Source organism: Dysidea avara, chromosome 3 (assembly GCF_963678975.1).
Source record: "Dysidea avara chromosome 3, odDysAvar1.4, whole genome shotgun sequence".
NCBI classification, from domain to species: Eukaryota; Metazoa; Porifera; class Demospongiae; order Dictyoceratida; family Dysideidae; genus Dysidea; species Dysidea avara.
Window position 1 is genome coordinate 43,617,256 of NC_089274.1, and position 12,061 is coordinate 43,629,316.

General features: G+C 37.6%; 2 protein-coding genes across 6 annotated transcripts; one reads left to right on the plus strand and one right to left on the minus strand.

Moving 5' to 3' along the window:
* The first annotated feature begins 3,934 nt into the window (after nt 1-3,934).
* LOC136251132 (uncharacterized) lies at nt 3,935-7,153 on the plus strand. 5 transcript variants are annotated; one of them, XR_010698953.1, is made up of 8 exons: nt 3,935-4,064; nt 4,429-4,536; nt 4,591-4,653; nt 4,711-4,773; nt 4,822-4,896; nt 4,953-5,012; nt 5,360-5,441; nt 5,493-5,631. XR_010698953.1 is itself a non-coding variant. In XM_066043511.1 (7 exons), exons 1-7 carry the CDS (start codon nt 4,031-4,033, stop codon nt 5,151-5,153), a joined length of 498 nt encoding a protein of 165 aa, XP_065899583.1. In that variant the 5' UTR covers nt 3,935-4,030; the 3' UTR covers nt 5,154-5,293. The 5 variants fall into 5 exon arrangements, 3 of the variants coding, with proteins under 3 accessions (XP_065899583.1, XP_065899581.1, XP_065899582.1); XR_010698952.1 differs by having other exon boundaries at nt 5,334-5,441; nt 5,493-5,560; XM_066043511.1 differs by lacking the exons at nt 5,360-5,441; nt 5,493-5,631 and adding an exon at nt 5,059-5,293.
* Nucleotides 7,039-11,138, minus strand: LOC136251135 (uncharacterized). The gene is made up of 8 exons (XM_066043514.1): nt 11,009-11,138; nt 10,547-10,645; nt 10,430-10,492; nt 10,310-10,372; nt 10,187-10,261; nt 10,071-10,130; nt 9,745-10,024; nt 7,039-9,697 (listed from the first exon to the last, which is right to left on the minus strand). Exons 1-8 carry the CDS (start codon nt 11,040-11,042, stop codon nt 9,049-9,051), a joined length of 1,323 nt encoding a protein of 440 aa, XP_065899586.1. The 5' UTR covers nt 11,043-11,138; the 3' UTR covers nt 7,039-9,048.
* Nucleotides 11,139-12,061: the final 923 nt, after the last annotated feature.

Consider the following 12,061-nt stretch of genomic DNA (forward strand, 5'->3'; position numbering starts at 1 on the left):
GAATCCTATAAATTACAGAAATGTATAAACTTATTTATGAACATGTGACAGTATATATGTACACAGTATAGTAAGAAAATATTGATAAGGCATTGGCTAATGGATTTTGAATGTTATTAATGAATGCATTAGTTAACAGCTGATTCAACTTACTTACCCTCAATTCTTTCACACCAACTCAACACTCTCATCTGTGTTGAACGTAACTTCTTCTAATAGCTGCAAGTTTACCTCATTAAGGTGAATTTTAAATTCCGTAGAAAACTAGAACAAAAGTTATATGAATGTGTGTATAAACACAGTATTCAACCATGCATGCTGCCATCACACAGTACAATAGTACTGTATAGTAGGGACCATATAGGTTTGGGCATGGCACATGAAAAACATCAACCAAAAACCTACCTCAGTTTTTCCTGATGGCAACGGGGCAGTATTGGTTAGGTAAAACTAAGTCCAAACAAGCCTTTGAATCAACTCGAAATGCTTTCAACAAGTTGCTACAGAAAAATTTATTTAATGCAATTTTCTAGTGACTGACTGACTGACTGACTGACTGAGTAACTGACTGGTGCTTTCAGACAAGTGTAACTTGATAACGGCTAAAGCTATGGGCTTGATTTTTTCACTGTTCAACGCTGCTTCAGCTGGACACGTACTTTTTGGCATACCACAGTATGTACAATGCATTCTTTCATGGATTTACCATCCTCCTTTGTGTCCCATTCATCTTTGCTGACAGTGAAAGGTGTGTTGATTTAGTGGATTTAGCACATAATGGCTTCCCTTTGTAACAGAAGTCATCTGTATATTTCATAATGGCTATATACTTCGATTGCAGAGGTGCTTTTCAAACAGTTCTTGATTCATACGTGTGTACCGGGTTGAACATAGTTGACAATGAAGCGTAATGGATACGTCACTTTCAGACGATAATTGATAGCTGGGGCACACAGCGTTATTTCTTTCTTTTGATGCAGTATGCATGGGTTCACCAGTCATAATAATGTTATTTTACAAAAAAGTTAACAAACAAATGCACAAAAAATGGAATTTTCAACTAGAGTAGTGACCATAATTATCACATCAACAAAAAGTATTGAGTAGTGCGTGACATTAAATCGCAGTAAAACAATAAGAAGTGTTATATCCCTACTGTGCATTTCCATTATGGTGTCTTGAACGCAGTAGGGATAATAACACTTCTTATTGTTTTACTGTGATTTAATATCATGCACTACTCCAGCTTGTTTCAGTATTTTTTATCAATGTGCTATGGTCCCTACTCTAGTTGAAAATTCCAATTTTTATTGTATACTTGTGCATATATCAAAAATGCTTGCACTTTTCTGTTAAGACTTACATATTTCTGTTAAGACCTATGCTTGGGAACTATTACTACTACATATTCTATATTTAGTATTCTGACTGATATGTATTACATATTTTGGTTGGCTTAATAAAGGGAGCACACTATAGTAATCATGCAATGTGCTTTTGTAATGGCCGTATAACAATATATATACACTTGTGATGAATAGTTGGCATCAGAACTAACCACAAATCAGTCCAACTTGAAATATGTTGGTATAAAATTTCAAGGTGATATTCAAATAAAATGAAATGAAAACATTAAGTCTGGTATAATTCTTTCTTTTGATGCAGTATGTGCAGGTTCACCAGCCATAGCAATGTTAAAAATATCAAAATATTACTAATTACCAATTTGTTGTTCTTCAGTGAGCCTATCACTGACAGAAATGAGTGATATCTACCCTAACACCTTTGCTGTAAAAAGTGTGTCCAAGAAACTACAAGTACCTGTAACCCATTAATGCAAAAATATAGCCATATAAGTCTGGGAGACCCCCAGAAGCTTAGATATTACATGTTTCAGTACTGAAATAAAAATTATATAACAGCTAGTTGAAGATGAAGAAAATACGAAGAAAATAAGACAAACTTTGAAGGTGTGTATCTCAAAGATGGCTTGACCAATTTAGCTCAAATTTGGTATAGAAAATATCCTACCATGAAGAATGTTTCACAGAAAAAATGGGTTATTTCTGTTTAGTAGTTACTGAAGTGTGAATTCATGAAAACTAGTTTCTGTAAAATGCACACTTGTCTGTTGCACATTGGCTGTACGACACACTATAATGTGCCCTAACATTTTCACTATATTATAGTGTAAACTTTCACAGATAGCCCATGCAAAAACAGCTCTATTGTACAAAAAAGGTGCATCCACAAAAGATAAATATCTGTATGGGAAAAATGCAACTATATTATAAAAATTTTTAACATAGGTTTTCTGTCATTGACTTATGCAGTCTTGCTACATTCTTGACTAGTAATTTGGCCACCTTATTCAATAATCAGTGTAGAGAAGAAGGTGGTCAAAGTACAATCCAATCAGTAATAATTAGGATTGCAGCAAGGTGGCACAAGTTAATGATAATCGACCAATGTTTGTAAAATCAAACAGTACAGTATATGTAGCACTGTTTGGTAGGGATCCCCTCAGAAATGTACATTGAGGTAGTAGAGGTACTATATATCAAGCTACAGATGTGGCATATTCTTAGTTCATGTAAAATCCACACTTGTCTGTTACACACTCGCACTGGCTGTGGCTGCATGCACAGCACACTATCATGTGTCCTGACTATCACATCAACCAAGTAACCTGCCCAGCACTGCAGGTACTCTGGTTTTTCATATTCCCCTTTCAGTTTAAAATGCATTATTAAAATGGGTGTGATAGTATGAAAGGTGTGATAAAACTCCCAGTTCTACCACCAAAAAACTATCAGAAAATTACATGTTAGTGATAATGGAAATGGTTTGTACATACACACCATACCTACGGATATGAAGTGCCGGTTCAACTCAACAGCCATGCCAACAGCACCCACAACTCTATAACAAACCATGTTACTTGACATGCTATTATCTTCTCATTCTTAGATGCTCTCACAAAGATGACAATATACACTATATGTGCAAGGAAAACTAAGAGAATCACTCACAACCTGTGTGGTGTATTGACATATAGTAATTTCCTGTAATTGCACGCATGCGTAATAGAGTTGTATTGTATTCCGGTTGTACCAGGTTGTTGTAGAGTGTTGTCACAACGTGTTGTAGTAGGCCTTTTTATTTCTTTGTACGTGATTGTACAATTGTGTGACATTACACAAAATCTATTTGTTATCAACATAACAACCTGAAACTTTTTAGAGGCATGATATCAGGATATGATGTAGTGTATATTATAGTGATAGCTACCTATTTTATGTGAACACAATAATGCCAAATAAAATTATTGGCAAGTTTCCAACCAGAAATCAGTGGAGGGGGAGAATTGTTTATTTGCAGTTATAATGCTTTAACACGCACCCCATGTAACATTGTATGCAACCATGTCTTAGTACACACTCTTATCATATTGTGCTGTTCTAGTTGCTTTTGAATACGGTTCATGTGTCAGAGATCAGTTAATTTCCAAAGCTGCCTCTCAGCAGGCTCCAATCAGGGGCGGAGAAAGTAGTTGATATGAGGGGGGGCTGGGCTGACCTAGACTTATCTCTGGTTTGGTAAGGTGAGACCAAAAAAAAAAAAAAAAAAAGGTCACAACCAACTCACAATAGCTTTCCACCTCACCAGATACGCATTTATAGCTGATAAACTACATTAAAATCCGTACATAGCTCGCTACATACTCATTGCTTTATTAGAGCGACTGCTCTATTAGAGTATCTCGATCTTTATCACGGTTTTCAGCCCCGGCCTACTCCAAGAAGGATAATTTCGGTGTGATACCTTTTCAGCTATAAGTCACTAAGTCTAAGTCCTTGAAATTAGGTTAGGTAATCCTAAGGCTGCAGCACATGTTGCTGCAGACCTTCAGTGCTGGTCACTGTAAAGCATTAATGGACCTTATCCGCATTGACGTCACGATATAAAAATGGCGGCGTTAGTGTGGGGAGTTTGTACAGGCAACCATTGAGAGGGTTTGTATTTCGCCATGAACAGTGTGAAGAATTCAAGAGAAAGTTCAGGTAAGGTATTTTATTTATTGTCCGATGTAGAAAGGGCTATTTTCGTACTAAATAAGAGTTCTAAGGATGGTTTTTTAAAGATGGTTCTCGTGAGGCTCCTCCGAAGGGTTGTAAACGCTAGGCAGACCAACTTATTTCCTTACACAATCTGCTTAAAGGTTGTTGGGTAGTGCGAAAATGCGTAGTAGTGCGATAGCATGCCGGCCCAAGTCGTGTTTCTTGTTGACCCGTCGGCAGTGCGGCGGCGAGGTAACGTGTTTTGTTCTGAGGCTCTTATACATATACACGTATTCATGATAACAGTTTGTAGCTCTTAATAGAGATGGTCGGTGATTTAGCAAAATTTTATGTTGAATGTTGACAGATTCTACCTTGCTGTCCACCTGGAGTCAAATTGTTAGTAGTCACAGTTCAGTAGATCATGCCAGTGATGCCAGTGAGACCACTGAGAGTAGTGCCATGAGAAGGCTTGGTAAGAAAATGATCAAGATTGTACATGTGAACTGACTTCAAACATTTTATGTAGAAGCTGAAGGTGATGTTTGTGGCTTTGATCATGATGTAGCAGGTGGTGACGGAAGATATTATGGTTAGAGGCTTTCATCATATCAGCTAGCTAAATAATAATTTGTTTATTTGTATGTAGATGCTGAAGATAATGTCTGGAGTCTTGATGATAGCAGTGTTGCAGTAGGTGACAGAATTCTCGGTAGCTAAGATATATATGTATTTTGCTTACTTATACGATAATTTACAGATGCTGAAAATAACATTCCTGGCTTTGTAAACCAAGATCACAGTGTGATGGAGGATGAAACAATGCTATCCAATGGTTAGAGATTATATATCACAGCTACTTGCTGATTTGTTGGCATATCCATTTTATAGATGCTGAAGGTTATGCCCAAAGTCTTATGTGTCACACAGGAAAGGATCACAAATTGCTTGGTGAGATACTGCATCATTTGTTTATATAATACAGCCATTTATGTAGATGTAGAAGGTAATGTCCTAGCAAAACCTAAGGGTGTGATGGAACTTGAGTATGATAGTTTCAGGCTCTTACTTTTTGTTGACACATTTTTGTAACTAATATAAAGGGTTTGATGTTGGCAGATTCTGTCTGCCAAGTGGAGACAGATTCTGTCTCTACCTGGAGCTTGTAGTGGTAGTGGCGATCGCTTTGCACATTCTGTAGCTGCCCAACAGACTGCAAATCATAGCCATATACCAAGCTTGAGCCATAAATGTTGACTTGCATTTTTATAGATACTGAAGCTGATATTTTGTCATAGCCAAACACCAATATTGATGTCAACATTACAATCAGCTCTGGGCCTACAAAATGTGTAGAAGGAAAGACTACAAATTCTTCAGGTAACTAATTGTCGTGCATTGTGATATCTATTTGTAATCATTTCATTCCAGACTCACAATCATTGAACAGTACTAGTTTTCACAGAGCTGTTGGAAGCTCAAGCAAACCTTGGAATGGGTACAATTGTTGTGTGCCTGGGTGTTACAATTCTTCTGGCGAGAATAAGTTTAGGGATGAGTCCTCAAAAGTTTCCTTTCACAACCTTCCTGATGTCAAGTCAAAGAAGGGAAAAACATGGATTGGGTTGATTCATCGTGATCTTAATGAGGATTTTGTTGTCACGAAAAGTACCAAAATTTGTTCTGACCATTTTCTTTCTACTGATTTTCTTTTAAATTGTGAGAGACGGCGGCTAAAACCTGATGCAGTTCCATCCTGTTTTCCTTGGAGAAAATGCTTTAAACGCAGATCACGAACATCTCAAAAAGCATCACAAGCTTTATTGGAGGATGAAAAACCTAATGAGAGGATGGCTAGTGCAACGAATAGCAGAAAGAAAATGAAAGCAGAAATTCTTTCTGTCAGTATGGATTCTACTGATATACAACCTAGTGCAGAAACCGCTGAGGAACCTGACCAACAGGATGTGATTGTTAACCTTCAAACTCAGGTTATTAGTCTTCAAAATCAACTGGCAGAAACAGAAAACAGGCTTAAAAAGAGTTTATTTAGGCTTGAGAACATCAGGGATGATGCAAAGTTGATGAAGTTTTATACAGGATTTGTAGACTACGAAACTTTAATGGCTTTTTATGAGATGTTGGAATCAGATGCATTAGTGATGAGACAGTGGAGTGGGAGGCGCTGTGGATCTAATTATGATGATGTAAAAACTGGACCAAAGTACAAGCTTCCATTGAAAGAGCAATTCTTTTTAACCCTTGTTAGGCTCCGAGCTGGACTACCTGAGCTAGATGTTGCTAATAGATTTGATGTTTCACAAGCAACAGTTTCAAGAATCACTAATACGTGGATTAACTTGATGTTCCACACCCTTAAGTCCATTGAGAAATTTCCACCATGGCATGTAGTAAAAAAGTATATGCCTGATTCATTCAAAAAAGAGTACCCAAATACAAGAATTATTATTGACGCAACAGAATTTGCAGTTGAAAGGCCATCTTCCCTGTTATCTCAAGCTTGTACATTTTCTGCCTACAAAAACAAGAATACGATAAAAGTTTTAATAGGTGTAACTCCCAGTGGAGCAATTTCATTTGTTTCGGAAGCTTACGAAGGATTGATATCTGACCGAAAATTAGTAGAAGTCAGTGGACTATTGGATAAACTAGAGCCAGGAGATGAGGTCATGGCTGACAAAGGTTTTACTATTCATGACTTGTTGATTCCTCGTGGTGTACGTTTGAACATTCCGCCATTTCTTCAAGGAAAAGTGCAAATGACACCCAATGATGTATTTCTTACCAAGAAAATTGCTCATCTAAGGGTGCATGTGGAAAGAAGCATTGGACGAGTCAAAGAGTTTAAAATTTTGCAGGACACTCTTCCTGCAACTATGTGGGATTCTGTTAGTCATGTTGTGTACGTTTGCTGCATGCTTAGTAACTTTGGACCTCCATTAGTATGTTAGCAGTATAATTGTAATTACATTATTGTTTGGTAGAATTATCAATGGACATACATAAATACAAAATAGTAATTGTACGCTAAATTTTTACATGTGATTCATAAAGAGTTTGTGGAATCATAATGATTTATGCCATTATAAATAATGAGAAGAGGTGGTGGGTTATACTTATTCCATTGATCAAGCAAATCTTCCAAGTCCATAGGAATGAAAATCCCACCTCTCATTTTAGGTACAGGTGGAGGGTGGCATAAAAACCTCCGTGCAGAGGTGCATTTATCACCTGATCTTGTGATTACCACTATTTCCCTTCCTATTCCAATGGCAAGCAAGCGTATTTCCAAATCACCACCCCATTCAGTAGCCTGCAAATTTTTTTGTCTCCCATTGCTGTTGTGAGAGTCCTTCCTCAGTTCTTACATCTGGATACTTCTGCATGGTAATTAGGGTTAACATCCTTAATTGCTGTCCAACACATTTGTCTCCACGTGAAGACGGTTCAATATAACCAGCCTGGTGAGCAATGGAATAATACAAACAATTTCCATCACCACACACTGTGTGTGGTGTACAGTGCAGTTGCTGTAGTATATTGATTGGTGGTTGTGGCCTGCTCACTGTTGAAACACACAAAAATTCAACTTCATCATATGATTCTACAGGGGCTCTCTTCACTGAAAGGTTGTCTGTACTCAGATCTGTACCTATTGCAGAATGTTCATAAGCCTGTGATATGATGAAATATGGCACAATGGATGGCAAAAATTTATCAAAATAAAATACTCTGGCCTTAGATATTGCTTCTTCAATGAATGCTTGGTCGTAGAAAATCCTTTCTACGTGAATGTCTCCTCCTGGAGCCCACAAAACAAAATCACCCCAGGACAATCAAGTCACGAACAACTGGGTCTGCACCTGATAAAAGTATTGATGGCTTCTCTTAAGTTGCAATTCTCCGTTACTGTTTGTATGCAGACAAAATGTTTTCTCCATAGCAGCTGCAGTTATGGGCTTTTTTGCACATACAAAAGGACATTTTACCTCTAAACATCCCATGTCTTCACCATCTATTATAACAAGGGAATCAGGAGTGGCAGCTAGCCAAGGTATGGCAACATTAATAAACAAGCCGCATTTGTGGACTGTTACGTCTATGCCCTGTTTCTTTTGATAATGAATATAACTATCAATTGCTCTACTTTCATTCTTTCGTCCATAGTTGATGGCTGGAGAATTGATGGATTTTTGAGCCAACTTATTAGTGATAAATGCCTTAGCGTCAGTGTCTTTCTTCCTATGACAAACAGTTTTCATTATTGATGCTGAGATTCGTAGCATCCTCTCTTCATGCCAAACATTTGATATAGACTGATTGCGTGTGCTGGCTTCAATATCAATAGCTCTTGAAGGACCAATACAAATATGATCTTCGTACAGATTTCTCACAAGATACGACGGTGGAGGTACTTCAGAATTATCAACTTCATAAGGGACTGCTGTATTAGTAGAGGAACTATAACAATGATCATGATTGATAATATCTACCAAATTACACAATTCTTGCTGAAATTTTGATTTCATTGCTTTAGCTTTTGAAATCCGTTCTTCTCTAGCCCTTTGAAGTCTATCTTCTGATGGTGCTGGTTCATCATCAAGCAATTGCAAAAAACAAGATGTCCCATATCTACTGAGCATTGTTTGTGCTTCAATGGCTTTTTTTGTCTCTGCTACATTAGTGGCTGAAGCAACGGCATGGACAGCAGCCTCTTTCTTCTTTTGGTCTATAGCTAACAGCCTACTTCTTAAATTAGGCCTCCTGTCAGGTGGAACAGCTCTTCTGGAAGTTGGTCGACAGTCCCATTGGTTAACAGTGCAAACTTTGATTCTTTTCTCTACACCATACACCTTCTTTGTTAGTGTAACTAAGTTGGTAGGTCTTGCATCTACTTTCTTGTCTCTTGGCTGGTTCCAGAGTTGATGTTTTTCTGTACAACTTTTTTCATCTTCTTCATTCAGCTTTAAATGGAAATAGTTCTGTAGACAGTAGAGAGTAGCTGTGACATGATTACAGCAACCAGATAGCCCAGCTGGGCATGCACAGATAGCCCAGCTGGGCATGCACAGAAAGCCTTAGCGACATCACTTGTTAGTTCTGATAGGACTATATACACTTTATAAAGTTTGTCTTTCTTCATAGACGGTAAGACATCGGCCCCAATGCAAATGTAGTCCAATTGGTTGGGCATAGGATGGTATCTGATGTTTTGAACATGCCCATCCTGAAAGAAACGGTATGCCTTGTCCAATGGTCGAGTGAAACCAATAGATTCCTCTGAGCCAAGATTACTTATCAACTTCTGTTTGCCAACATCCTTAACTGAACAGCTATCTCTCCTCTCCATAGCACTTTCAACATAATCTGCATTTCTTAGAAAACATTTTCGATCGACTAGAAACTTAAAAATGGTGCCAAATGTAATTTTAGGACATTTGTGTATATCCTTGGTCCATTGATTGTCTTTAGCTTTTGGTACTGACTGTAATAGGTTTTCATCAAGAAAATTTCTATGCTTTGCAGATACGGATTGTAACTTATTCTTAACGTTTATGCCAACATCTGGATCAATCAGATATAGGTCCCATCCATATTTAATGAAATCACAAACTCTGAAATTTTAACTATTGATTTAAAATACATGTATTGATGAACATACCTTTCAATCAGTTCTGGCTTTTTCCCATTAGTTGGTGCCCCACGGCAAACAAGCCATCTTTTCAACTGCATAACATTCAATTCAGATGGATGTTTACCATCCAGCGAAGAGCCAGGAACATCACACTCTGCCAGCAATAGAATACCAGTATCCAAAATATCATCAGGTTCTCCTTCAACATTATTACAGCCCTCGATATGGTTCTCAGTTCCCAATAATTGGCTATCATACTCAAGTTCCATCACACCCTTAGGTTTTGCTAGGACATTACCTTCTACATCTACATAAATGGCTGTATTATATAAACAAATGATGCAGTATCTCACCAAGCAATTTGTGATCCTTTCCTGTGTGACACATAAGACTTTGGGCATAACCTTCAGCATCTATAAAATGGATATGCCAACAAATCAGCAAGTAGCTGTGATATATAATCTCTAACCATTGGATAGCATTGTTTCATCCTCCATCACACTGTGATCTTGGTTTACAAAGCCAGGAATGTTATTTTCAGCATCTGTAAATTATCGTATAAGTAAGCAAAATACATATATATCTTAGCTACCGAGAATTCTGTCACCTACTGCAACACTGCTATCATCAAGACTCCAGACATTATCTTCAGCATCTACATACAAATAAACAAATTATTATTTAGCTAGCTGATATGATGAAAGCCTCTAACCATAATATCTTCCGTCACCACCTGCTACATCATGATCAAAGCCACAAACATCACCTTCAGCTTCTACATAAAATGTTTGAAGTCAGTTCACATGTACAATCTTGATCATTTTCTTACCAAGCCTTCTCATGGCACTACTCTCAGTGGTCTCACTGGCATGATCTACTGAACTGTGACTACTAACAATTTGACTCCAGGTGGACAGCAAGGTAGAATCTGTCAACATTCAACATAAAATTTTGCTAAATCACCGACCATCTCTATTAAGAGCTACAAACTGTTATCATGAATACATGTATATGTATAAGAGCCTGAACAAAACACGTTACCTCGCCGCCGCACTGCCGACGGGTCAACAAGAAACACGACTTGGGCCGGCATGCTATCGCACTACTACGCATTTTCGCACTACCCAACAACCTTTAAGCAGATTGTGTAAGGAAATAAGTTGGTCTGCCTAGCGTTTACAACCCTTCGGAGAAGCCTCACGAGAACCATCTTTTAAAAAACCATCCTTAGAACTCTTATTTAGTACGAAAATAGCCCTTTCTACATCGGACAATAAATAAAATACCTTACCTGAACTTTCTCTTGAATTCTTCACACTGTTCATGGCGAAATACAAACCCTCTCAATGGTTGCCTGTACAAACTCCCCACACTAACGCCGCCATTTTTATATCGTGACGTCAATGCGGATAAGGTCCATATGGCATAATAGTGACAGATATAACCAGTGTTGGGAGTAATGCGCTACTTATGTAACGCGTTACGTAATATTATTACTTTTGTGGTAACAAAGTAATATAACGAAATACGCTATAAAAACAGGTAATATAACTCAAGTTACTTTACTTGCAAATGTAACGCGTTACCTAAGTAATATAGTTACTGTAACGAATTTAATATTACGTAATATTATTGCTAAAAGTAACGAAGTTACTAATCTCTTTAGTAACCCACTGAGTAACGCCTAGCCACAACGAAGTAATGAAACTTACTAAGTGAGGCTTATTCACCAGCTACTTACTTATATCAAGACTTGCACATTGTCCAACAACGCAATCGTGTCACGTGATAAGGTGGTAGTTTCACACGTGACAGCTTAAGGCTATGGACACAAAGTAATATAATATGTAATATTATTACAGTTACTTTATTTTATGGGTAATATGTAACTGTAACTAAATAGTTCAGCTGCAAGTAATATATGTAATATGTAACTAGTTACTTTTAAAAAGTAACTTGCCCAACACTGGATATAATAAAATAATGGTATCGAACTAGAGGCCACTAGTAGCTAAGTGCTGGTACATCATCGGTGTGGCAATGGCACAGTGATGTGTACACATGTACAGTATAAATGCATACAAAGCATACAGGAGAGAGCTATACATCATTATTGGCAACACCAAGATAGATATTATTATTAATATTCAGCCAAGCTTCTATATGATTGTCTAACTCGTCTCAAAAGTATCATTAATGATTGGATGATCCACCAGGCTGGGCTACCCCAACCAGATCTAACTGTCTCAACCTTATCAGCAGATCTTGAGCAACTGGCTTCAGCACACTGCAAAATCGAAAAGGCTGTGTCCGATTTGTCTAATAAAATAGAAACCTTGCAGTT